Source organism: Hakea prostrata, chromosome 3, assembly GCF_041222555.1.
Source record: "Hakea prostrata isolate BN-2017 chromosome 3, UWA_Hpros_2, whole genome shotgun sequence".
NCBI classification, from domain to species: Eukaryota; Viridiplantae; Streptophyta; class Magnoliopsida; order Proteales; family Proteaceae; genus Hakea; species Hakea prostrata.
This window is the reverse complement of record NC_142602.1, coordinates 13,661,486-13,686,129: the sequence shown is the minus strand read 5'-3', so window position 1 is coordinate 13,686,129 and position 24,644 is coordinate 13,661,486. Positions and strand designations below refer to the sequence as shown.

The following is a 24,644-nucleotide window of genomic DNA, read 5'->3' as shown; positions in this document are numbered from 1 at the left end:
AGTGTTGCGCATTAAATGCGTAACTCTAAACAGTCTACGGTCGAGACGAGATTTCGATATCAACTATAGAAAAGTGATGCATCATGCATAGCATTCAAGTTCATTTTGTTTAATCTTTATATACTGATTTTCGCCCTATTAGGCATAAAGCAGACATCAAGATTTATATATATATTGTTTTTGGACAAACAGACATTTAAAAGTTTTTTTTTCCCCTTGTACAACGACATCAAATAATTAGATTGGCAAGATAGCTTTTTATTAGTAGTACTATTTTTTTGGCAACCCTTTTATTAGTAGTTTAGTACACACTAAAAATAGTCAGTACAGCATCGTCACCTGTTTGGTTGTATGCTTGTCCTTGGTAATTGGGAAGGAACCAAAGTTTAGACAGAAGGGGAAATTTATCAGGTCCATTTTCGACCATTTATTTCCTTGCAGATGTGTGACAAGTGTTCCAGTATCACATCGAATGGTGAAAATCTTTTACAGGTCACATCAGTCAGTTCCATTTCCTTGTAAGAAATGGACCAGATATTGAACTGAAAGTAATATATTGGGCCTCCGAATTTCAGGATTTGGGCCGGGCTTCGGAAGAGTAACTAATATTTTCACAGTCAATTATAATTATCTCCGTTTAATATATTTCCCCTGATTTTTTTTCGACGGAATTAATGTCACGCAAATCGGAATCACGAAGCTCTTCTACACGATTCAGTCTCCAAGGATATCTCTATCAGCACGAGAAACAGACAGGAGAGAGAGAGAGCAAAGTGAGAAAGAAATGGTGAGGATTCTCCCCATGGCATCTTCATCTATCCATCTCGCTTCCTTTCGTCCTTCTCGATGTTCTTTCAGAGTCTCAGGTGCTGCTTGTTTCGGTGCTTCTCTCTCAACTTATAATCCTTCGAGAAGGCTTACTCTGTTTCACCTCGGCAGCAGTAAGATTTTTTGTTTTTCATTAATTTAACTGATATTAATCATTACTATCTGTTTTCATATTGACTCAGAGATCACAGTGTCTGTTTCTGCAATCCTCGAGAGTTAATGCTTGATTTGATATATTTTATTTTGATTATGTGCTAGATTACCGAGGATACAATTTTATGCCTCTTAAAATCCAGTTCGGATCTTATAATAGGGATGCATCTGGTAATGGGAAAGCTTCTAGGTTTCGTTTCAGTTATCTTTTGTCAGATTGAATTATTCTTTTTCAATGCTGCCACGGTTGTGTAGTTCTAATTCGTCGGTAGATGTGGAGATGAATTATTGCAGTCTTCTATGATTTCTTCAGTTACATTAGATCTATATTTTATATTCCTTAATTTTATTATTCAGTTGTTTGGCAAAAGGTTTCATTTCTCAATAGGAACTATTAACAGAAGAGTGAGGGACATGATTTTTATAGTGGTGGTCCTATGTTAGATGCAGGCATTTGGTTAGCGTTCGTAATTCCTTCCTGACGCTGACTAGTTCTCAGCCTTGATGGTTCATACCAATTACCAGGTCCACTTTCTGAAGTCTGAATGGGTTAAGAGTCTTAAGACCAAAATCTTGGGATATAAATATTGTGCCCAAGGAAGAGCTCTGGAGAGATAATGTTAACACTCTTTGGAGTAGCCGTTTTCCATCTGGTGAAATGGATAGAAATTATCATACCTCCATCTTGATTTATTTATGGAGTTTGTTTTTCTTTTGTTTAGATTTTCTTTGACTATAACATACTCAAGGTAAGGTACCTTCTTCAATTGGGAGGATGGACACCAGGAAGGGATGCTGCAATTACTTTTATTGTATATTACGTACCATATGCAACACATAAGATACACTTCTAATTGCTTGTTCTTTGGTCATTGTTGTCCAGCTATTCCCCAGGGACGGTTCTTTGGAATAGAAGCACCTAAGTTGTTAAGAGCAGAGGCAAAAAGCTTAGAGACCGGTACAGCTGGAAATGTGGCACAGGCAAGCACTGCTGTCAGCCAGGAAAATATACTAGAGTGGGTCAAGAAGGACAAGCGGAGAATGCTTCATGTTGTTTATCGTGTTGGGGACTTGGACAGGACCATAAAGTATACCCCCACAGTAAAACACTACTTTGTTGATCTATTATTAGAATTGTGACGAAGGATGAGAATCAGTTGTGCATAATGTTAACTAATGACTGGAGATTGCAGATTTTATACAGAATGTTTGGGTATGAAGCTGTTGCGGAAACGTGACATACCTGAGGAGAGATACACAAATGCTTTTCTTGGATATGGACCTGAGGATTCCCACTTTGTTGTTGAGCTCACATACAGTAAGCCACATCCTCCCCCCCCCCCCCCAAAAAAAAAAAGGAAAGGAGAAAAGGAAAACAAATAACAATTAAACTTACATTTGTGTCTCTCCCTATTATTGTGGATGTGGGCTATTATATTGATTTTTCGCGTTTAAAAATATTTCCAGATTATGGAGTGGACAAGTATGATATTGGAACTGCGTTTGGCCATTTTGGTATTGCAGTTGAGGATGTAAGTTTCTAATAATGGAAAATAAATTGCTATTTTAGGTTGAATTCTTTACAATATTAGGTTGAACTCTTGATTTTTTTTCAAGGTTGAATTCTTGACAATCTTCAACAGCATGGATACCTGCATTAAAATGATTGAAATTCATTCCAGACTTTTGATTCAGACAACTTGAGGTTTAAACATTACGACATGGTATACAAAAGGCTTCTCTGTGTAGCTTTAGTCCAAGATTATGAACATTTGCAAACATCTTTGTTGTAGGTCAATTGAAAACTAATGCTGCAATGGATGGAACAACTAGAATATTCAGTTTCAGATCAACGCCTTCTAGGACTAAAACTCAACTCCCATGAGATATCGAACTGAAACTAGATATTAATCTTACTGAACCAAACAGAAATTCTATTCATAATCTGAATAAAACTGCAAACAAAACTAATAATAGAAGTCATGAGAGGAGGATTTATTTTCATGTGCTATATGTGCAGTCTGGCACATAGGGCAACATATTCCTATTTATCTATAATTTCCTTCACTTAGGGAGACAAAAGGAGCTTGCTAAAGTTAGTGAACTTGGTGTTTACGTTATGCAAGTACTGTGTGTTCTGTAGATAGTAAATCTCTACATATTTTGAATGGTGAAGTTTATAATTATGTATAATGGTTAATTTTGTTTGAAGACAATGAATGAATGTACTTGGCACGTGTACACAATGATGTATGGACACCTGAGAAATCTGTAAGACATTTCCTACAGATTACAGCTATAAATGTTAAATTCGGGAAACGTTTGCCATAAAAAGAAATGTACTTACAATTCTCAGTTCCAAACTGTAAAAATTTCTGTTACTTGATACTTCACTGCTGGCTTGTCATGTTATGGGAAATTCAGTATGGATGCATGGTACAAAGGTTTTGCTATCTGCAACCTATGGCTAATGAACTATTTCATGAAACTTTTTGCACTAATTATGTGGATATATATGTGCTTTCTTTTTTTCTTTTTTTTGGGGTGGGGTGTGGGGATGTTGGTGTGGGATAGGTTGCCAAGGTGGTGGACCTCGTAAAGGCCAAAGGGGGTAAAGTGACGAGGGAGCCTGGGCCAGTAAAGGGTGGAAAAACAGTAATTGCTTTTGTTGAAGACCCTGATGGTTATAAGTTTGAACTCTTGGAAAGAGGTCCTACTCCTGAGCCTTTTTGTCAAGTGATGCTTCGAGTGGGAGATCTTAACAGGGCCATAAATTTCTATGAGAAGGTGAGAATTGTTCTAGGGATAAAAAACTCTTTCCTTGGTTATAATATTTCTATTTGCTTGTTTTGTGTTTCAACTTTTTGGTTTGAGTAATGTACCTGGAATTCTGATTTCATGTTCTTCTTCTACTTTTGACTTTAAAGGCTTTCGGCATGCAACTTCTGCGCAAGAGAGATAGTCCCGAGTACAAGGTCAGATGACATCTCTTTGATAAGCATATTGCACTTGTTGCTATATTCTTTCTTGTACATATCATTCAATGAACATGTGCTGATGTGCGTCATCATGAATTAATGTGTATTGGTGTAGGTTTAGTACTTTCACAGTTTATGGGTTCTTTGGTTTTACTGATTTTGGGTTATGGATGCCTTGGTTGCTTGGCCCACAACCCAGACGAACCCTATCTGACCAAGTGCTTGCCTGTTTCATATGCTATGAAGCAAGTAAGAATCATGTGAATCAGTTCATGCCTGTATTGATGATTTTTTTGGTACGTGGAACGTTTTTTGCATATGTGAATGTCTAAATTGCTGTACCTCTACAGCTTATAGTCTTGGTGGAAAAATTCTAAAACAGTAACCTAGACACGTAAGGATTATAGAGCCAGTGATAACAGCATGGTGAAACACTGTTTCAAACAAATCTATATTCTATTGACTTACTTTACCTCAGGCTTACCTGAATGGGAAAGTAGGCCCACGCCATACCAGATTTGCCCTGAATGCTTGTTAACATGTTTATTACATGCTGAAGTATTGTTCGTGGTATTGAACCTTGCCAATCTGCATAGCACACTGATCTGCATAATTTTGAACAGAGTAAATAATCTATGTGTGGTAATACCAGTTTTTGCCAAGAACCAATCCTAGAATGTTGCTGCAAAACATGTTCTTGTTCAAAACATTCCCAAAACAACATGGCATAGCATAGATTACTGGAACAGGAACAATATGTCGCTACCCTTTGGCGATTGTATTCTTTTATATCTTGTTACCCTTTAAACCCTCTTTTTTTTTTTTCAAACAGTGTTGTTGGAGCCACTGGCCAAGCATGGAAATCATACTGTAGCCTAGGATTCTGTGTGTGTCTTATATGTTGATATTTATTCTTCTTATATTGCAGTATACGATAGCCATGATGGGCTATGGTCCAGAAGATAAAAATGCAGTGCTGGAGTTGACGTACAATTATGGTGTTACTGAATATGACAAAGGGAATGCTTATGCACAGGTCAGAACTCTTATTTTGCAATTAAAAGATCACATACAAAGGGTGTAACAAGTGTACAAGGGTCCTGCCCCAGCTGGGTCTGGGGATAGTCATAATGTATGAAGCCTTACTCCTGCGTTGTAGAGGCTTTTGCTGACTCAATCCTATGATCACTATGTCACAATGGGGCAACCTTACCATTGCACCATGCTCCACCCTCTTACACTTAGAAAAACATACCACGATGTAAAACAGAAGGAAAAGTTACTCTTCTTCTTCTTCTGGGTTGGATTAAGGAAACTAATACCTTGTACTTGCCAGATAGCAATAGGCACAGATGATGTTTATAAGACTGCAGAAGCAATTAAACTGGTTGGAGGGAAGATCACCCGCGAACCTGGGCCCTTGCCGGGTATCAACACCAAGATTACTGCCTGCTTGGATCCTGATGGTTGGAAATCGGTATGACTTTTGTTTGCTCAATTGTATTAGCTTATGCCTTGAGACATCCTTGTCTCTTCACACTGAAATTTCATAGAGGTTATGTTGATGCCTTTGTTGGCCTCTGCCTGGCAATGCCAGCTGGATCTTAAATATTACAGGTGCCAGTTTATGGTGCCAATGCTTCCTGGTAGCTCTTGGCTCATGGTTAGAAATTACGTGAAAATTGTAGAAAAAAATTTGTGCAAGGCCCAGCTTGAACTCAGTTAATCCAATTGAATCACTGTTGGGCCAAGAGACCTGAGACTGGTTTCCAAACCATAGTTGGTTCCTGCTTAGAATGAGCTCTGCCAATTGATACAAGGTTTGTGCTTGGTAAATGTGGCAAGGCAACCTGACCGCGACATTTCTTATTTGTGTCTTACCATGTCATGTGTTCATAGATTGTCTTACTTATAGTTACCAATATCTTTTCATTTTCTGCTGAACTTTTGTTATTGATGGTATAGATCCTGATGCAGATTTGATGAGAGCTTGTGGTGACTAGGAAAAAATGAATCAATAACAATAAAATGAATTCCTACATGCTTAATGGAAGCTTCCTAATTACTCGACTACTTACTGAACTTATCATAATAATTGAATAATAGAAAAAGAAAGAATATATACTGCTGAATGATCCATGATTAGACTAGATAAGGATGGTTCATCGAACCCAGTCACACCCATTGATGGACGAACCAAAAAGTTCAGATCTGGACCGAACGAGTCTTCCATTATTCCTTGTTAGAAAAAGTCTCCTTGATTTCTAGGCCTAGGGAGGATCAATGCCACCGGTTGGCATCCACGATCATGGTAAAAAACTCGAGGGAAACTCAAGTTTTGACTGGGTGAAAATGGGAAACTTAGGTGGAAACTTGAGAAATTTCGAGGAAACCGAGGACTTTTTCGTATAAGTTTCGACAGGTTTTAGAGAGTATTTTGGGGTGGGATCCTGTATTTAAGCTAATTAGAGTATAAAGAATGCATTTGTTGTATTTTGCTAAAAAAATCAATGTAGATATGTCATTCAATGTACATAACATCAATGTAGAGTTGTCCAAAAAGTACATTATAAACTTAACTACTTAAGCACATAACATTCAATATATAATTTCTAACTTCAAAATAGTTGACAATAAAAGAAAAATACAACTTAGTGTTAAGAGGAGTGCCAAGAGTGGATTCATCCTGTGAGCTGAGTAGTACTATGTCTGTAACATCCTCTCTTCCGACCAACGAACATAGACATCCCATGACATTTTATGCCTATGGTTGTCAAGTTAATCGACAACTGTAACTTTATGAGTCTGGTCATCAATATGCTTAAGATAACCAACCTGAGGGAATACGCACTTTGGATAGGGAAGTCTTGATGGAGGGGGTATTTGTCGTGGGTATTTGGGGAAACATGAAATAAACAAAAAATTTGGGAAAGCTACAAAATTTACAGGAAAAAGTTCCAAGTTTTCACAAAATTTCCCAGGTTTCTACGAAATTTCTCAAGTTTCCCACGAAATTTCCTAAGTTTCTCATGAAATTTGGGATTTTTTTCCTCATGAACCAGCTGGTCCAACTGGGTTGAACCAAGTTTCGACAGGTTTCAAGGTTTCGACAAGTTTCGACGAAATTTCGGTAGTTTCGATCGAAACTGACTTTTTTTCGGTCCTCATGAGTTTCGTTTCGCATTTTCCAAAATGGAAAAATTCGGTGGAAATTTCGCAAGTTTCGATGTAATTTTGTTCTATGTCCACAATTATTGGCTTTAATGGGGGTGATGATCCTGTGCACTTCATAATCGACTATCACAATTTCTTGATGAACAATCATTTATAGATTTGGTTAAGCATTTCCTTCTTAGTATCTGAGTCTGATTCTGAATTATCTATATAAGTTTGAAAGGGGCAACAGCATTGCACACAAATTTAATTAAACAAGATTAAGAGAAAAACAGGGGGAAAGCTTTGTGCTTTGCTCTGAGAGATCGATGAGAGAGAAAAATATGGTGACAGGCTGCAGGTGAGAGACCCAAGTCTGAGAGAGACTGCCCCATCTTTTTTTTTTCCCTTCTTTGATTCCTTTTCTAAATTGTTTGAGTTTATTTCAAGTATGGGAATTGATCCAAGGATTTACTGTTGATGGACCCACAATTTTTGGTCCTCCTGGTGACTGGTTGACTAATTACCTTATTACCTATGTCTGGATTGGGTTGACCGAGCGACCCAATTCAAATCTACCAGACTTATAGTTGATCTTGAATAGCTGTCAATCCCTTGCTCCTTTTTTCTTTCCCGTGTGCTTGTTTGTTGATATGCTGAGAGAACTTCAGCATGGCATCAAAATCGTATTTCCTACAAATTGAAATCTTATGAAAAGCAGTTGGGGATGGAGCAAACTAGTATGGATTGTGAGTATTGACACATTAGTGTTTACAGTTTGACCCATCTGTTTCTGTCAATGTTTGTTGATTCTGTTGACCTGCCAGCTGCTTTCCCTACTAAATGCACCAAGGCACTTCATCCATGAGGTTAATGTGCTGGACTAATTTCTGCAAAATACTTTCCATTCTTCGATGTACATTTTCTCCAGGAGGCAATTGTGCTGTACGGTGAAGATTCCTGGTCAAAAGAATTGTTCTGCTCAGATGCACAGAAAAGGATATATGACATATTGATATTGATGTGTTCCTTTTGGGACTTTTGGGGCTGGTTTAGTCTGTTTCAAGTCTTTTGACCGTTGGATTGATTGAGAATTCTTTGCGGGGGCTATACAACAAATTTCGTTTTCAATCTCTAGATAGGATCCACCTTTTTTCTAGGAAGATTTCTTCTTTAGGCATATAAAACTTTGAGCGTTAATTTTTCATCAATTTTTCAAACCATTGTTTGGGATACGGTCAAATCCAGTTGGCTGATATTGACGCATCAGTAGAGCATAACATGGAGGTGGACTGAAGATTGAGTGCCTTCAAATTGCCACATGCCAATATGATAAACATTTGGCATCCAGTATTGCTTCCATGAATGATGGTGCCAGAAACCTTCCCTTATTATACTCTAGCTTATAACTGGCGTGCAAATGCTTTTAAAAAGCTATCTTCATGTAGTCGGGAGTTGTTTCTTCTTATTTACTTTAGTTCTCAGTCCATCATCTGGTGTCATTTTCTTTCTTTCTTTGGCAGGTTTTTGTGGACAATATTGATTTTCTCAAGGAATTGGAATGACCTTGGCAACATTGAAGAGTGGCGAAGCTATCTTCAACCTGATCTGTGTAGCGATTCATGGTGGTTTAAATGAATTAATCTTCGTTTTGCTTGATGGCTTCATCCCAATGCACCCCATGAGAATGCCCCATGCACCACTGCCATTTTGTAGATATAAAATCATTTGCTTATTGTACAAACAGTTGTAATAAGCAACTCAAGCAATTGACCTCTAGTCTAGGAAGTTTGAGACGTGTATGTTTTATTTGTTTGTGCAGTAGAAAGTTTAGTTTCCCACCCTCTTTCATGACTTTTGTGATATCATTTCATGTTGGTGCGGTAATGCAGCATTTGATGGATTCCATCTGTCCACATCTGTTTATCACCTTTGCTTCTGCACTCGAACTCTATTACCCTGTCATTTGTTTGGATCCCAAAATAAGCCCTCTGCCCTCTATAAGCCTCCCCTTCTCTCTGGGGCCATGCCTGGGTATTGCAGTATACATCAGAGACAACACCTGGAAACACAGCATGGATTTGAGATCAGACTTAAGAGCACAGGATATTTCATTGGGTAGTTCTGATTTATTGGCTATGCTTACACTTTTTCTTTTTGGTGAATGCACCAGCTATATGTTTGCTTTTCATTTTAGCTACCACCTGCAGTTGGTTGTCACAAATGGAAGATGTAATCATGATTCTCTGGTGAGTTCACTCTGTGGATCAGGGAGATGCACTATTAATTATATGGGTGTGGGCGAAGGGTTTTACCTGCCAGCTTGAGTTCACATAGAAGGAGACCTGCTTCCAGTGAAGAGCTCCTGTTAACAACAATCAGGTAATAGGTTAAAAAACAGAATTAGCAGGAGGTGTTTATTTTCTACGTGTGATTTTGACTTCATAATGGCACTGTTTGTATGGGAGATGGGCACTGGAGACACCAGCCCCCTTGTGACTGCATTTGTGCTGAGCCACCGGGTTATTATACCTTTTCGGGTATGTTTGAGAAGCTCTCCACCCTCTGAAACAAAGCTTAATTCTGGTGAGATATCTGGTTCTTTGCCGTCAAAGTATTGTTCGTCGGCAGGAGCAAATGGCGAGGACCACAGCTCTTTATGCTGTCTTGCCCTAAGAGTGGCAGCTCCTCGTAAAGCTGCAATACATTGCAAATAGATTTACCAAAAATGGGTTAAGATTCACTTAAAAAATCAGAAAAGGAAAGTGTCACAGTAGAGGTATTGTTCCTCTCACACTTTTTTACTAAACAATAGAAGTGAGGTCTATTAGGATACCATTTCTAATTCTTCTTCTCCCCGTTTAAAGGTGGGAACTATTCTTATTTGATGTAAAAGTGTGAGGGGAGCACGTACTTCTACCTTGACTAGTAGAGGATTTGAGATGTGGGATACCTGTTGCTGCTCCAGCTGTTAAAGTCATGATATCGCCGGCAGTCCTGACATTTACAGCAGAATCCACAACAGCTAGTATATGATCATGATCAGCTCCCAATTCCTCAGCGATCTCAACGCAGTGAGAAGCCACCAATGCTGCGGCTGATGCCATGGCAGAAGATGTCTTGTAAGGCAAACTCTGTAAATTAGGACAGGGTGGTGACATTGCACCGGAGGCTGTTAGAGCGGCAACAGCAGCGGCAACCCCGACCACAGACACGGCTGCATGGAGCTGAGCATTGTGGGTTCGCAACTCCTGCTTCTTCTTCTCTTTCTGATCTTTCAACCACCTTCCCACCGTCTTCCCTCTCACTGTGTTCTTGCAGAGCTGATGTTGAAGTCACAGGAAAAAGCACAACCTATCAGTAACAGTTAACTAATTTTATTCCCAAGTAGGTACCCACGTTGGGGGAATGAGACTATGAACAGTACCCCAATTTTTAACAGTTGCTGATTGGATAGGAAATCTGAATCGATTGCCCCATGAAGTAGAAACAGTTCCTGTTCAAAGTCCAAACAAGTATATAACAAACTAAGTGATCTGATCCTCAAATCTCTTTTTTTTTGGGTAAAAAAATAAATTCATCCATTAACATCATTTAACAGCTGCTTCTAACCAATAATCAGATGTAGGTCAATCTATACTTTTTTATATTTTTAACCGTTGCTTTCCGTTGTTTTTGGGTAATTCAGTTGAGACTACGGTTTGAAGAATTTGATATTTTATTTTATTTTTTGGGTTTTTTGGACGGATAACTTTATATAAGAGAATGCAGTAGATGGAGGTTTGCCTCTAATCCAAGGAGATTCGAACTCTTGATTTTATACTATGAGATGTTGGTTTTTACCAACCGAGGCAACCCCTGAAGTTCATGCCAATCTATATTACTCTAAATTAATAGTAATATGATTTGGTTAAGAGTCTCACATGTGATAAAGTTCCATTTCTAATATATGAGATCTAATATAGAATAATAGTAAATAACTCATTAAAAAGAATAGATAAAGAGAGAGAAGATGAAGAAGGAAACAAAGGGTGTTCTCCAAATGAGACATAAATCGGCATTCCAATATGTTTTCTCTGTCAGTTATGGAACCCAATCAGGGGTGCAAGTTATAATGAGTCTTATTGGAACATATGCAATAGATGATCCATTTAAGGCAATAATGGAACCCTCAAGATATTGAGAACTTAAGAGCAAGATGTTAACAGCTTAAACAAATTTTCGTTTACAGAGAAATAAAAAAATAAATTTGTTATCCTCTATATATTATTATTATTATTCTTTTTGACAACTTTTATGCAAAACAGATTCAGGGTTGGGTGACCTTCTCTAAGCAATGAAGGAAATTATAATTAAAACACATTTTCTAGTGGTATTTATCTATACTGCACATCCTTTATTCTGTCTGGGTTTCTTGACCGTTTTCAGCCCTGCTTGTTTGGTTGCTAATTTTACTAACCATAAAAGACAATTTTGGTTTGAAAACTTGGACTTAAAATTACCAGGATCCCTCAATCACAATTCCAACCATGGCCAATTTCTGAAACACTAATTGGATTCTTCCATGAGTATGCATTTGAATGTTCAGATTTTTGACAGCAGAGAACAGAGGAACACAGTTCTTATAATATCTAAATGTCTTGGTAGGTTTTTATTTATCCTGCTGGGATCTTGTCCTTTACCAATTTAATGACCAAAATATGCTTCTGTTTGTTGTTTTTAGTTAATCCTCCAGAAAAGAAAAATAAAATGGCAGAGGGAGTGAGACCTTGGCATCATCGCTATCTCTTGGAGAAACTGGCGGGCTAACCTCAGACGACTGAGGAACTGGCTGTTCAAAGACCTGCACAACAAAAAATTCACAACCACAGTCAGTGGTCATCTCTGTATATGCCTTGAAAATCAATTTGCTTCCGAGGATCATAATGAGGTAATCCCATGAACCAAATCAGTAATGTCTATATAAATGTTACCAGACTCCATTCTTATTCAAATATCAGCAAGAAAGTTATATACATATAAAATCAAATTGGACCCAATAAGCTTAGATTTGTGAAAGAGGGAGGAGATCTTACAGAATCCCTCTCAATTGTTGAGTTGTGGTTGTGCATCACTTCATGAAGGGAGCCCAAAGGAGGAGGAGCACCCATCACATAAGACTGAAGAGGTGTGTTTGCAAGTGCTTTAGAAAGTTCCATGGCAGAGAGACTCCATGACCTGGAAAGAAACTCCATAGGCTCAGTAGGAGTTTCAGGAGGTGCACAACATATGACTGGAAGCCAACTTGCCGGGCCATCTTCATCTATGTTCTCCAGCTTGCTTTGCTGACACTCGGGTTGACAAGCACTTGAATCCATAGAAGATTTAGCCTGGGATGATAGCTTACTTAGTGTTTGATGAACACAAATACCTTCACCAACAATTTATAGATGGATATCAAGTGGCACCTCTCTACGGGAGGAGTACTTTATAGGCCCAATTAGGATAAAAGTTCTTGCCCTTTACATGGGTAATCTGAGAAGTTTCAGCAGAGGTGAAGGTGATCATGAGTACTGTGGAAGCAATTGAAGCTGAGAGACTGGGAAGAATTAGGTGAGGCTCAAGAACTTGAATAAGATATTCAAGATGGGTAATGAACCATTGTCCCATTCAGCTTTTTTTTCTGCAAATTGAAAGAACCCAAAAAGAAAAAAGCCTATAATATTCACAATTTTAAAGTAAAACATCAAAGTTTAAGGACCCTCTTTGTCTCCAAGTCAAGTTTTCTGAATGAATACTCAAAAATGCAGAGTGCTATCTATCCATTCTTATCAGGAAGAGCTCATGAAGGGCCAAGTCCTTTTCCCTGAGCGGCGGGTATTGGCCTACTGGGTAATACCATTATGATGATGCATATGTCCTTATTTGTTCAGGTGCGTTTGGTTAGGATTTATGAAAGACTCCATTTGCAGTCTTGGCTTTCTAAATAAAGATTTGGGGACCCCCTTCATCCCTTCCCCTCTTAATTGTGTTTGTCTCAAATCTTCCTAAAGATCTGTGGCTTCAAGTTTGATTGTATTTTTGCAGTTAATTTAGGAATATATACCTTTTATTTATTGGTTACTCCAAGGAAGACGCACTAAGACAAAGTCCCACTGATCTAATGGCTCTATCATCATTACATTGAGCTAATCATGTAGAAAAACAAAGGGTGTGCATAAGCCTTTTCATGTCCCTTCTGGGTTTCAAACTTTCAGTCGGTCACCTTTTTGCTTTTTAACCCCTAATTCATGGGAAAGACTTTCAGATTCTCACTTTAAACTTTGGAAGGATGCAAATAATTACCCACAGAGACACGAGCGATGAAAACAGTCAGCAATTTTTTGTTTGTGCTTAATGGCCTAATGTAGGTTAAATTAGACCAATCTCATATTGGACAGATTAAAAGGATTTGACCCTTTCTATATTTCTAGAGCTTTGAAGCTTCTGGGATAATCATCAATTACTTAATATTCACTATTATGTGGAACTGATCTGAGGAGAGTAAGAAGCAAGGACTACCTGATTATAGCATTTGGGTTGATTTGTGGATTCATCACTAATGTAATTGGTGTTAAGACCATCGCGGGGTTGCTCGGTTGGTAAGACCAGTACCTTTTAGTGAAGAGGAAGTGGATTTGCTGGTTGGGTCATGCCCGCCTAAAATCTGGTCAAAGATTTAGAGCTTTTTAACCTAAACCTAATCCCAACTTAGCCTGTGCAAGCCCTTATACTTCCAATTCAGCTCTCTCGAGGTTTTACTGAATCTGACTCAAACTTGATTGGGTCTGGTTAGGTTGGTTTGACTCTAATTCATCCTATCGTTAAATGAGTTGCGAAACAATTTGGATGGGACAAAATGGTATTACATATGTATTTATAGTTTCAGACATACAAGGGTTTGTGGTCAAAAATCAAGTTTCCTTGGGCTGCGTTTGTTTGCAAAGGTGGGGTGAGAAAAAAGTGGTGGAAAAAAAAATGTGGATCCTATATGTAATTAGGTGAAATAAAAGAAAATGAAAAAAGAGATTTTGTGAAAAAATATTAATTGTGGGTCTAGTTTTTTGTTTTTTACACTTTTTCGCAAAATCTCATATATTACACTTCACCAGACAATTTTCATTAATTTAAGAAAACTTGTCTCTAATTTTTCCACCCCAAGCAACCAAACAAATTGTACTTTTAGGATTTAATGGAAAAACGTGTTTTTTCAAATTTTTTCCCACCCAATCTTTATTCTAGAAAACAAACGCAGCATTAGTGTCATCACAACAACAACAAGAACAAGTCTTATCCTTATTAAATGGAGTCAACCATATAGATTCTTAAATTTTCTTGGTGCTATTAATCTATGCATATTATTTTGTTTTTAGGTTAAAAATCAAGGCTAGATTAGGGTAAATTAGGGCTAACACAACTCTATCAAGTAAATTAAGACCAGTCGAGCTTGGAAGAACCCTGATAAAGTAGAGTTTGGCTTTGGGGTTCTCAAATACATACAGGATTGGATATGATCTGGGTTTATGGTTTAGATCCCTAGGGTAGTATTGGGTTTAGATTGGCCGACCTAACCCGATGCCCCTAATAAATTGACTAAAGTGATGAATGTTGCTCACAGAATGGGCTAAATTGTTTCAATATAGTTTGGGAACTGTTATGAGTCACATGACATATTATAGCTGTAGTTAATACAGAACTCTAGCTCAATACAACCTTAAATGGGCGGGTTCCGATATAGTCTTTGGAGAAATCTCTCAATGAGTGATGGATATTATATATGCTTTCTGTAAGGGTCAAACCTTTGACCTGTTTACTAAGAGGTATAGGTCTTACCAGTCAACCAGCCTTGCATTAGCCACGTGGAATGTTTTAACCAACGGTTAGGGTAAATCTAATGAATGCCCTTAAATTAGAATTTTTACACGTAATTGAATCCTATCATTCATTGAGTACTCATTGAAAGATTTTTCTAAAGAGATGGACCAAATCTTGAATGGTCCAGTCTTGATGGTCCAAATGAACTTTGACTGATCCTAAGCTTGAATAAGGTATGGCTTAAGATTTATATCTTGAAGGTCAATTAGGGTTAGGTCCCGATAATCTGGATTAAGGTTAGAGTCAAGTGTTTGACTAAAGTCAGTCCAATCTGTTCATCTTATAGGATATTTTTACCAATGAAATTTAAAATTTTACAATTATAAAGGATTAAATGTTTGATCTGACCTAACTCGATATGATCAGGGTCAAACAAGTTCTTTGTCGATCGAGGCTTTAAAAAGCTCAATCCAACTTGATGAAACCTGGCTAAGTTTGGTAGCCAAGAAAATAAAATAGAACCGGAACCGGAACCGGAACCGGAACCAATTTAATCCTAGCCTCAACCCTCAAGGCGCGAAGTCGGTGATTCTTTTTGACAGGAAAAGGTGGGAAAAGTGGCTCTGGTAGACGTTTCAGTGTTTTGGAAGGAACCCTGCAAAATCCCTTCTACTGTAGCTGTTTGCTTCTTCCCGCTCTCTGCTTTTCTCCTTCCAAATCAAAGAAACTCTTGGTGTCACTGTTTGGGTTTCATTCAATGAAAGCCAAAGAGGAAAGAAATCAGAGCGACATGGAGGAGGTGGAGGTGGAGGTGGAGGTAGAGGACAACAATGGAAAGGTTGATGAGAAACCGAGAAAAACCCAAAAGCGCAAACGTAAAGAAGTCGCTATTTTTGGAAATTACAGACACTACTATGGCTACCGGGTATGTTATTTTGCTCTCTGTTTATCTATACCCTTATCCGGTTGTTCTTCTCTGTTTCCCCACTAGTTCTTGTTTTGGAAACTGACTTTTGAGATGAGATTCTACTGCTAGACTGATTTTTTCTGCTTTGTGGAGTGTTCTAGGGTTTACAAATAATTAGTACAAAAATTGAGTGTCACTGGTTCAAGCTTTTGATTGCTCGGGTTTCGGGAAAGGAGGGGTTGGAGTAGTCTGCCCTTGTTAGGAACGAATCCCTTACTGTCATCGAACGCATGTCTTGATCCAATGCCGGGTGATTGGCAATGAAAGATCAAACTGTCGAAAAGCGCAATCACCTAAAGCGGTGATAGATTTTTTTAATATAAACTATGGGGCTTTGAAAGGAATTCGATGACACTACCTTCTAGCAAAAGAAGGGAGAACTTGCTCTACTGCGGGGCTTCATAGCTACTTTCATTCTAAAGGAAACTGAAAAACCAACCTTTAGCTCTATAATCCCCTTCCTTCCTTCGGTCGCAAACCAATTTATTAGTCACTGGGCGGAGGGCACCTTTAGTACTTCAGTAGGGCTGATGGTGACTTCAACAACCTTATAGGGGGTAGGGCGACGAAAGGCTACTTCAATGACGGGAAGAGCCGGAAACTCGAGAGGGTCGCCTTTGGAAGCGTTCCCGGTAACCAAAGCCTCACTCCTTCCTTTTGATTATGTCGTGAGGTTGACTGAATCCAATCCATAAACCCGGAAAAGAAAGTTGTTGTGCCCTATTCGTTCGATAAAAAAAGGGGGGCTGGGAGCGCAAGGTCCAACATAGTAGGTTACTCCCGACTAACAAAATCCTGACGCACTGTAGTATGAGGCGGGGCTTCATTTAGTAGGACCTATAGAATGATAGTCTGGTAGAGCGCTTACCAATTCTCACGAGGAATGGAGCAAGCCCCTAGCAGCTTAAGCAAACCATGCATGCCCTGCATCACGCCACAGCTTCAAGGGCTCAGCGCAGAACAAATCTCCGGCTGAGCAACTCGCCCAAGCAAGTCACCAAACAAAACAATGGACTAAGTTTCGATTCAGTTTTCGAAAATGAATAGAAAAACTTTCAGGTAGAGAGACAAATTCACCAGCAGCAGTTCAAGTTTTTTTCCCTGGTGAAGTGCTGCCTTTACGGGTTGTCCTAGTGTGGGTGTTGATCTCGATCCGTGGGATCTGTTGATTCCGGGTCCACCAGCACGAATCCGGGTTATCAACGAGCCATCGACTTGGAAAGGATATAGGGCGAAATCAATGGGCTTTCTAACCACCTTTCTGTTCTCACCGATCGAGATTGAGCTATGCATGCCTTTTTCATTTTACTATATGCAATGTTTTCTGGGATTTTTATTTTATTCTTCTTTTGTAAGTTGGGTAAATTTTTTCAGGTTTGTTATTTGCTTCCCTTTTGTAATGTTCTTTCGTTGATGTCACAGACGAGGGACTTGAAGGAAGATCCTAGATTGATGGTGCTAAAGAAGGAATGGTTTGAAGGCAAGGATTGCCTTGATATCGGCTGCAATGAGGGTTTGATAACTATCAGTATTGGTAAATTTTATCTTTCTCCCCTTATCTTGTCTTTTAATTTGTTTTTTGGATGAATAAATAATTAAATCAAACAACGCCAAAGAGGGCAGATACAAGGGGGGAGGGGAAGATCAGTCAAGGAAGGGACTGGAGAGAGGAGTTGAGACTCCAAGAACTAACAATCAGCCTATTTCTTGGAGAATGAATAACTAGGGGAATGGGGGAATGAGAGAAGTCTCGAAGAGACATCAAAATAGATGGCATTTCAAATCATATCTCGAGATTGGGATTTGGAAGTCCATCTTCTAATGTTACACTCCTACCATAATGGTGGACTGTGGTAGCAAAGACAAGCTTATATACTTGGTCGCAAATAGTGGCACCAGCATAGATTCTCAAGATCCAGTTCCAATCTCGGGCAAAGCCAAAAGAGCTTATCAATCGGGGCCAAATGGAGGCAAGGGCTAAGGTCCAAATAGAGTGGGAGAGAGGGCAAGAGAAGAAAAAGGTGGTTAAGGTCATTTGAACTATTCTAGCAAAGGGTGCAATTGGGGCTGACAGGGATATGGCAGCTAATGAGGAATGGTTGGGTAGGAAGAGCGAGATTGAGGGCTCTCCAAAGGGTGAGGGAGTCGCATGGGATATGGCATTTCAACTAGACGAGGGAGGCCCAGCGGACAGGGGGAAGGGGTTCTAAGGAGGTTCCAGGCCGAGGCAGTGGTGAAGGATTTGGTATGGGAGTGAAGCCATATGGTGCGGTTAGAGGCATGGGATGGGGGGGGGGAGGGAGTTCTAAACCTGTGTGAGACAAGGGTGGGGGGAGGGGGACCAAGAGCCATTAGAGGTGTAGGAAGAGAGGGAGATAGATTTTGGGATATGGGAGTCATAGACAGTTCTAGGGCCAAGAAGAGTGAGCAATGTACCCATCGGATGCCAGGGGCCAAGTCAAAAGGAGGTGGAGGTGCCAGAAGAGATGAGAACATAAATGGTGGAAAAAGCACGGCCCTAGAGGAGCTGTAGCTTTCTCCAGATCCAAGCGAGTTGGGGGGGGGAAAGGAATGGTTCAAATGGAATCTGATTTAAGAAAATAGGTAGAGCCAGGAGACCCATATGGAATCGTGTTTAGAAGCGATTTTTCAGATGAGTTTCATGGAAATTTACATCAAGAATATGGCGGATTCCAAGACCCCTTTAGATTTGGGCAGGCAAACGGCCTTCCAACTAATAGGGTGGAGGAAGTGGGATGCTTCTTGGCCTTTCCAGAGGAAGGCACAAAGGATGGCTTCCATAGAATGGATGGTAGATTTGGGAAGGGAGAAGATATTGCATCAATAAAGGTAGGAAGATTGGAAAAGTGATCGGATAAGTACCACTCTCCCAGCAAACGAGAGAAACATGCCCTTCTAGATCTTTTTATGCGTAGTTTGATTTTGGTCAAGTTGGTTGAAATCTTAATGCATCTCTTGTCTAATTTGTCTCCCACCCTTGTATCTTCTTAAGAAAAAGGGGGGGGAGGTGTTTCAGTCTTCATGGTTCTCCTAGTCCTCACAGTTGTTTGAAGGAGAACTCTATGCTGCATGGTTTTTTTCTTTGATTCAGTTCACCCTCTCCTACTATGGTGTAAATGTATTGTGGATGTTATTTGAAAATGAAATCTGCCTTCAGTTTGCAAGTGAGCGTGAACTTTTTGCAGTAAGCCCCTAAGCATAACCTATATGTGGAGCTGTACACTCTTTGAGGGCTTTGAAGTTCCCATATTTGGAACTATGGAAGGAAAATTTCCAATCATTCCTTCTTTTAGTATCACTTGTCACTTTCTTTATCATGTTAATAAGTTGACTCTGTAAGGATCCCTTTTGCAGTTTACTCATGTTTTCAGTGCTTAACCCCTTCTCCAGGTACCCTAAAAAAATCATTATGAATTTCTGATCAATTCCCACTTGCTAAAAGATAAATGCTGGGAAGTTCTTGGTATTGTGAGAGGTGTATCTCATTGTAGCTGTAATGGAATGTGCTTTCAAATTGTTCCAAAATCATATTAAAAAGATTAGCTTTAATGTTTCAAGAAAGCCTATAAATTACTAATACTTCAATTGCATCATTAGGGCATAATGTTTTGTCATATGGGAGACCAAACATCAGGAATATGACTTCTTCATCCTTTCTTTCTTATTGAGCAGTGCTTGTGAGATTTGCCTTGATATGTTCAAATTTAGTTTCTAACTTCAGGAATGTCTTAAATCAGTCATATTACTACTTGGAATTGTATGTACAATACGACTCTCAAAGTTTGCTCCCTTTGATCCCTCTAGTATCCATTTCTATGCTCTGTGTGCAAATTGCATCTATCGCGAACAAATCTACATGTTTAAACTTCATTTTGAGTTATATATTATGTGAATTGTGCTGCGTTTATAAGACATTTTTCCATTCTCTTTCACTTGATTCGTAATATCTCATGCTCCATTTCTTTGCTCCATCTACAGCCAAGAATTTCTTTTGCCGAAGCATCCGTGGAATAGACATTGATGCAAGTAAGTTTTCTGCAATAAATAGATTACTTATCAAGTAAAGTATCCATGTAATGTTAATGTTCTTTCATAGATGCTCCCCCAACCCCATTCCGTTCCACTTGATACTATGTTTCTCTCAGGTGAGCCTATCACTGCAGATCCTTCTATCTTCTTTTTTTTTTTTTTTTTTTGGGGGGGGGGGGGGGATATTCATGTTAAAAGCTAAAACATGATTTTCAAATTTCAACAATATGATTTTCTGATTGTCCTGAATGGCACCTTGCTTGGATAAATCCTTTGAAATACTTTTATATTGATTTCCCCCGCCCCCCCATTTTGAAAGTTTATGTTAATGTTCTTTTATTTGCAAAGTTTCTTTCCCCTGTGGTTACTGAACTTGGATGAGTTGTTGACTTGGTTTGGTCTCTGAGCAATTGTCAACTGCCCAGTTCGATGCCTAGACTTATAAATCTCCATGTATACCTTTGGATGTACCAGCTTTAGGCATTCTCTCTCTCTCTCTCTCTCTCTCTATCTCTTCCTCACCATCCAGTCCTACCCACCCCCCTCAAGAAAGGGGGAAAAAAAAGCACACATGAAAACTGGATTTTGTCTCTTCCCTAGTCTCCATGATGCAGGACAGGTTTAGGGAATTTAACACAAGTTGAAGGAGGAAGTGAAATTGTTTGGGAAGGTCTATCAACACAAAACTGACAAGATTCATGCAGAAAATCAGAATTAACAGCAGCATAAGTTTCCAAATTTAATGCCTACAAAATTCATTATAGGTTTCTTGAAAGTTCAATAGAGGATTCATGATATGTTAATAGTTGCAAGTCTCCTATGATATGCGCTAAATCCATGAGTGTGTCCTCATCAATTCTTCTGGAGACTAACTATTGACCTCTAGTTAATGTAGATCTAGTCTACAATGGGTCCAACTAGAAGCTAAGAAGCAGGGGCTCTTCTATGAACTGGTAAGTTTTGTTTGGTTAAGATAGGGTATTAGATAAGGAAAAAAAGAAGAAGAAAAAAAGAAGAAAAAAAAGAAGAGGTTTTGATGGTAAAATATTATTGGAAGTGAAGTAACAAGAAATTAGGGTTTCTGACTGGTCATATTAGTACCAGCTTGGTATCAGGTGGAGAGGGGCTCAAAAGGGATGTCCAGTCCAAATTAGAGTGGATTTCTATGTCTGGTTCGGACTGGGCAGGAATTAGGGTCTTAGAACAGGGATTAGGGATGATGGAATCCAGGGGTTCAGCGGGGGAGCAACAGCTAAATGGAGTGTGATGTGGTGTGGGGGTAATGTTTGTTTTGAGTGGATTTGGCCTGTGTTGGGTCTTTTGTAAGCTAGGGTTTCGAAAAACAGAAACAGAAACTAGAGGGTAGCTAGCATTTGGATTTGGAGAGGGTTTGGAAGTAGAAACTGGGGATGAGGATTAATTCGCTACTTGCAGGTTAGTGTTTCTAAAGCTGGACAGTGGTTGATCAATGGATCTGATTTGCTTGCAGCCGAATCTGTACTTGAATGGTGCTGCTGTTCAACTTTATGAAGAGAGTGCTTGAATTGAGGACCTTGTGGGATTCACACAGTCAAGGAGTCAACCAGATTTACATACCAATTTGTTAAACACTGAGCTGATCTCTCACAAAGGAGGAAGAAACCAGTGGCAGCTTGCACAATAAAATGTAAAAAATCTGAGTTCACTCAGCTCTCCTGATTGTATTATATTTATAAAGAGGCCTTGGATCTTAACTTGTTCCCTACTTAAAATTGGAAAGCAATTTTAAACCAACTATAATTAGTAGTACCACATACAAACTACCCTATAATTAAAAAATACCTCATAATTAAGGACTAAGTATAGAAAATCAATTTCAACCTATCCATCCACTACTTTAAGCCGCAAAAGTGGCCTAATACATATAAAACCCATAGGAAGGCCCAGTACATATTAGCCAGTCAGAGATTCAACCATTTCTCTGCGTACCTGTAGTGTGCTATATGTATCTACAATTCGGTGCAAAATGACTCCTCTCTTGAAATCACCTCACTGGTGTGGTAAGTGTTATTGATACTTTAAACCTTACCCACTAAGCATGTAAGACTGATACTAGTAGAAACAAATAAATACGTAAGTCTGATTTCAAAAAGGAGTCTGCTAAAGAGACATAACAACTAACTACAACTAAGCTATTACACAGATCCAACGGTTCCATGGAACATAAGCCCACTGTGACACTTTTAGTCAGTATTCTGTGGATGACTAATTTAAATTGCCATGGTTTCCATTATTAATATGTGATCTGCAGATACACCTTGGAATTAATTATTGTTGGTGTAAGTATGCATATGGAGTGTTTTTGAATTTAAGTGGTCTACTTTTCAGTGTTATAAATTTGCTTGAATTTCCACAAGCTTATGTTATGCTTTCCCAGAGTTGGTTGAGAGTGCAAATTGGAACCTTAGAAGGATTGTCAGAATGGATGAAGCTAGTTGTCGATCATCCGATGCAAACAGATCCAAGCATTCTGAAGGTGTGAATGGTGTACAGCATAACAGTACTGCATCTTTGAATGAGGAAAACATGAATAGTGTAAGAGATTCGAATCCTTCGCAGGAGCCGAATCTTAATGATGTAGTCTCTTTCCAGAAAGAAAATTTTATTAAGAGCTGTCGTGGATGCTCAGAGGCATATGACACAATTCTTTGGTGAGTTCTTTTACTGCAAACTGTTTTTATCTTTTAAATATGGTATTTAAATTACCTGATAAAATGATTGAAACAAAAGTAATGTAGATTTTGGTGTCTCAGACCATTTTGAGGAATTAGATCATCTTCAAAGTCTTTCTCCCTCTATTCTTGTCTTCAGTCTGAATACCGGAAAGTTTCAACTTTTTTTTTAACTTTGTATTTATTTGTTTGAGTTTTTGGTCGCTGATTGTGCGTTTAAGTGCATTTGGGCCCCATTCTGCAGTTTAAGTGTGACGAAGTGGATTCATCTGAATTGGGGCGAGGATGGATTAATTACTTTGTTTGCAAAAATCTGGAGACTTCTTCGTCCGGTAACTTTTATTTTCTGTACATGAAGATATATTTTATGCCTTGTTTTTTATATTGAAAAGGATATTCTTGGACCATTATGCTCATGCATTATTATTCCTGTGGACAGGGTGGCATTCTTGTGTTGGAAGCACAAAATTGGAAATCATATAGAAGCAATTATCAGGTGTCTGAGGTAATGAATTTTCATGAATCTTTTTTCTAGTTAAGTCATTAATCTTTGTGTTCTTACCTTTATGCAAGTTCTTTTTTCCCACATGGCTTAAGTAGTGTTGTAATGAGTGCTCAGAATTGAAATGGTGTCTCATCACCACCAACACCCCAAATTTAAAAAAAAAGGAAAAGGAAGAAGGAAAAAAAAAAAAAAAAAAGAATAAAAAACCCAACCCAAAACCAAAAAGGAAAAAGAAAGTATGAGAACACATTGGAGGATGAAAATGGTTGTCTCACAGAAATGAGGCTAAGCATAGAATGGCAAGTACCAAGTAGATTGGGTCACACAAGAGTGAAGCCACCTTCTACTGGTGCTTTCTCCCACTGGAAACCCTTCCATCACCACATTTACTCTTCTCTCATTTCAGATCACTTACGTGCTATGCCTAGCTGGCCAGTTTTAATTATAAATGATTCCTAAATAATGGTTTTATTTTGCATGGATGACCTGAGGCCTTGACTGTGTTTGAATGCAGATTGCAAGATTCAACTATCATAACATTTGGATCCATCCATCTCTTTTTCAGGAAATTCTCCTAGACAGGGTAATCTCAATTAATTACTGATTTTTGTATTTCAAAATTAGTTGGTCGGGAGTAAATTGTCGTATGGGAATTTAGTTCTGTTCTTTGTCTTTGCTGTCCTTGTAGATCGGATTTAGGAAAGTGGAGAACATAACTGCCAGTTTACCAGGCAGTACAGGAGGATTCAACAGACCCATTTTTGTCTTCTGCAAGTGATCCATTGGGGTGGAGTATTATTTACTCGCATCTCCCAATTTTTTAAGGGGTACCAGTGATGATGCACCTCTTTCTGGACTGAGATTGAGAACAAACGTGTGGTACTCTATGGAGAATGGAATTTCAGATTCCAAATGATCATGTCGAAAGCTGATCCCATTGACCTGTCACTCCCACCAGAAGCTTTATTGTTGCTGTAACATGGCAATTGTGTATTGTGCAAAATGAGATTTACTTCCCTCTTCCATTCTTTTGGGTGTGTAACAAATGGAGTAAAGAAGACAGAAATTTTGATGAGAAACGATATACTTCATTGGAGGAACCAACTGCTTATACAGGGAGGAACATGAGGATAAGAGGAGGAAAAATAGGGATACAATATTGGTTTTTGTTTCTTGTTTTGGTTTAAAATATATTTTAAGGAATATGATATTAAAAAAGTAATTTTATAAAAAAAAAAAAAAAAAGCTGAGGTCTTGATTGGAAGATTTCAACGCGATGATTTTCTATATGAGGGTGTGGAATGTGCACATTTGATCAAGTAGAATTCCTTCTCGGGCTGTATGTTGAGGTTTTAAATGTGTGAGGACTATAGATCTTGTTAATGTGAATCAATGTGATAATGTCTCAGAATTTTTTTAATCCTTGAGTGATTCGGTGTTGGGTATTGAGTGTCGTATCGTTCTCT

At 38.7% G+C, this 24,644-nt stretch overlaps 3 protein-coding genes across 4 annotated transcripts; 2 read left to right on the top strand and 1 right to left on the bottom strand.

Annotated features, from left to right (window-relative positions):
* The first annotated feature begins 675 nt into the window (after nt 1–675).
* LOC149020951 (putative lactoylglutathione lyase, chloroplastic) lies at nt 676–8,980 on the top strand. Of its 2 annotated transcripts, XM_089149187.1 has the most exons (10): nt 676–941; nt 1,087–1,152; nt 1,865–2,069; nt 2,175–2,299; nt 2,449–2,513; nt 3,556–3,768; nt 3,909–3,956; nt 4,888–4,995; nt 5,296–5,436; nt 8,636–8,980. In XM_089149187.1, the coding sequence occupies exons 1-10, from the start codon at nt 785–787 to the stop codon at nt 8,675–8,677; spliced, it is 1,170 nt and encodes a 389-aa protein (XP_089005313.1). In that variant the 5' UTR covers nt 676–784; the 3' UTR covers nt 8,678–8,980. The 2 variants fall into 2 exon arrangements, with proteins under 2 accessions (XP_089005313.1, XP_089005314.1); XM_089149188.1 differs by lacking the exon at nt 1,087–1,152 and having other exon boundaries at nt 8,636–8,978.
* LOC149020950 (phosphoinositide binding protein) lies at nt 8,978–12,847 on the bottom strand. The gene is made up of 8 exons (XM_089149186.1): nt 12,188–12,847; nt 11,881–11,955; nt 10,540–10,608; nt 10,066–10,435; nt 9,645–9,809; nt 9,428–9,477; nt 9,259–9,316; nt 8,978–9,174 (listed from the first exon to the last, which is right to left on the bottom strand). Exons 1-8 carry the CDS (start codon nt 12,467–12,469, stop codon nt 8,978–8,980), a joined length of 1,266 nt encoding a protein of 421 aa, XP_089005312.1. The 5' UTR covers nt 12,470–12,847.
* Nucleotides 12,848–15,542: 2,695 nt separating this feature from the next.
* LOC149020949 (S-adenosyl-L-methionine-dependent methyltransferases superfamily protein) lies at nt 15,543–24,358 on the top strand. The gene is made up of 8 exons (XM_089149185.1): nt 15,543–15,870; nt 17,335–17,446; nt 19,912–19,959; nt 22,379–22,652; nt 22,918–23,005; nt 23,113–23,178; nt 23,693–23,761; nt 23,867–24,358. The coding sequence occupies exons 1-8, from the start codon at nt 15,703–15,705 to the stop codon at nt 23,954–23,956; spliced, it is 915 nt and encodes a 304-aa protein (XP_089005311.1). The 5' UTR covers nt 15,543–15,702; the 3' UTR covers nt 23,957–24,358.
* The last annotated feature ends 286 nt before the right edge of the window (nt 24,359–24,644 follow it).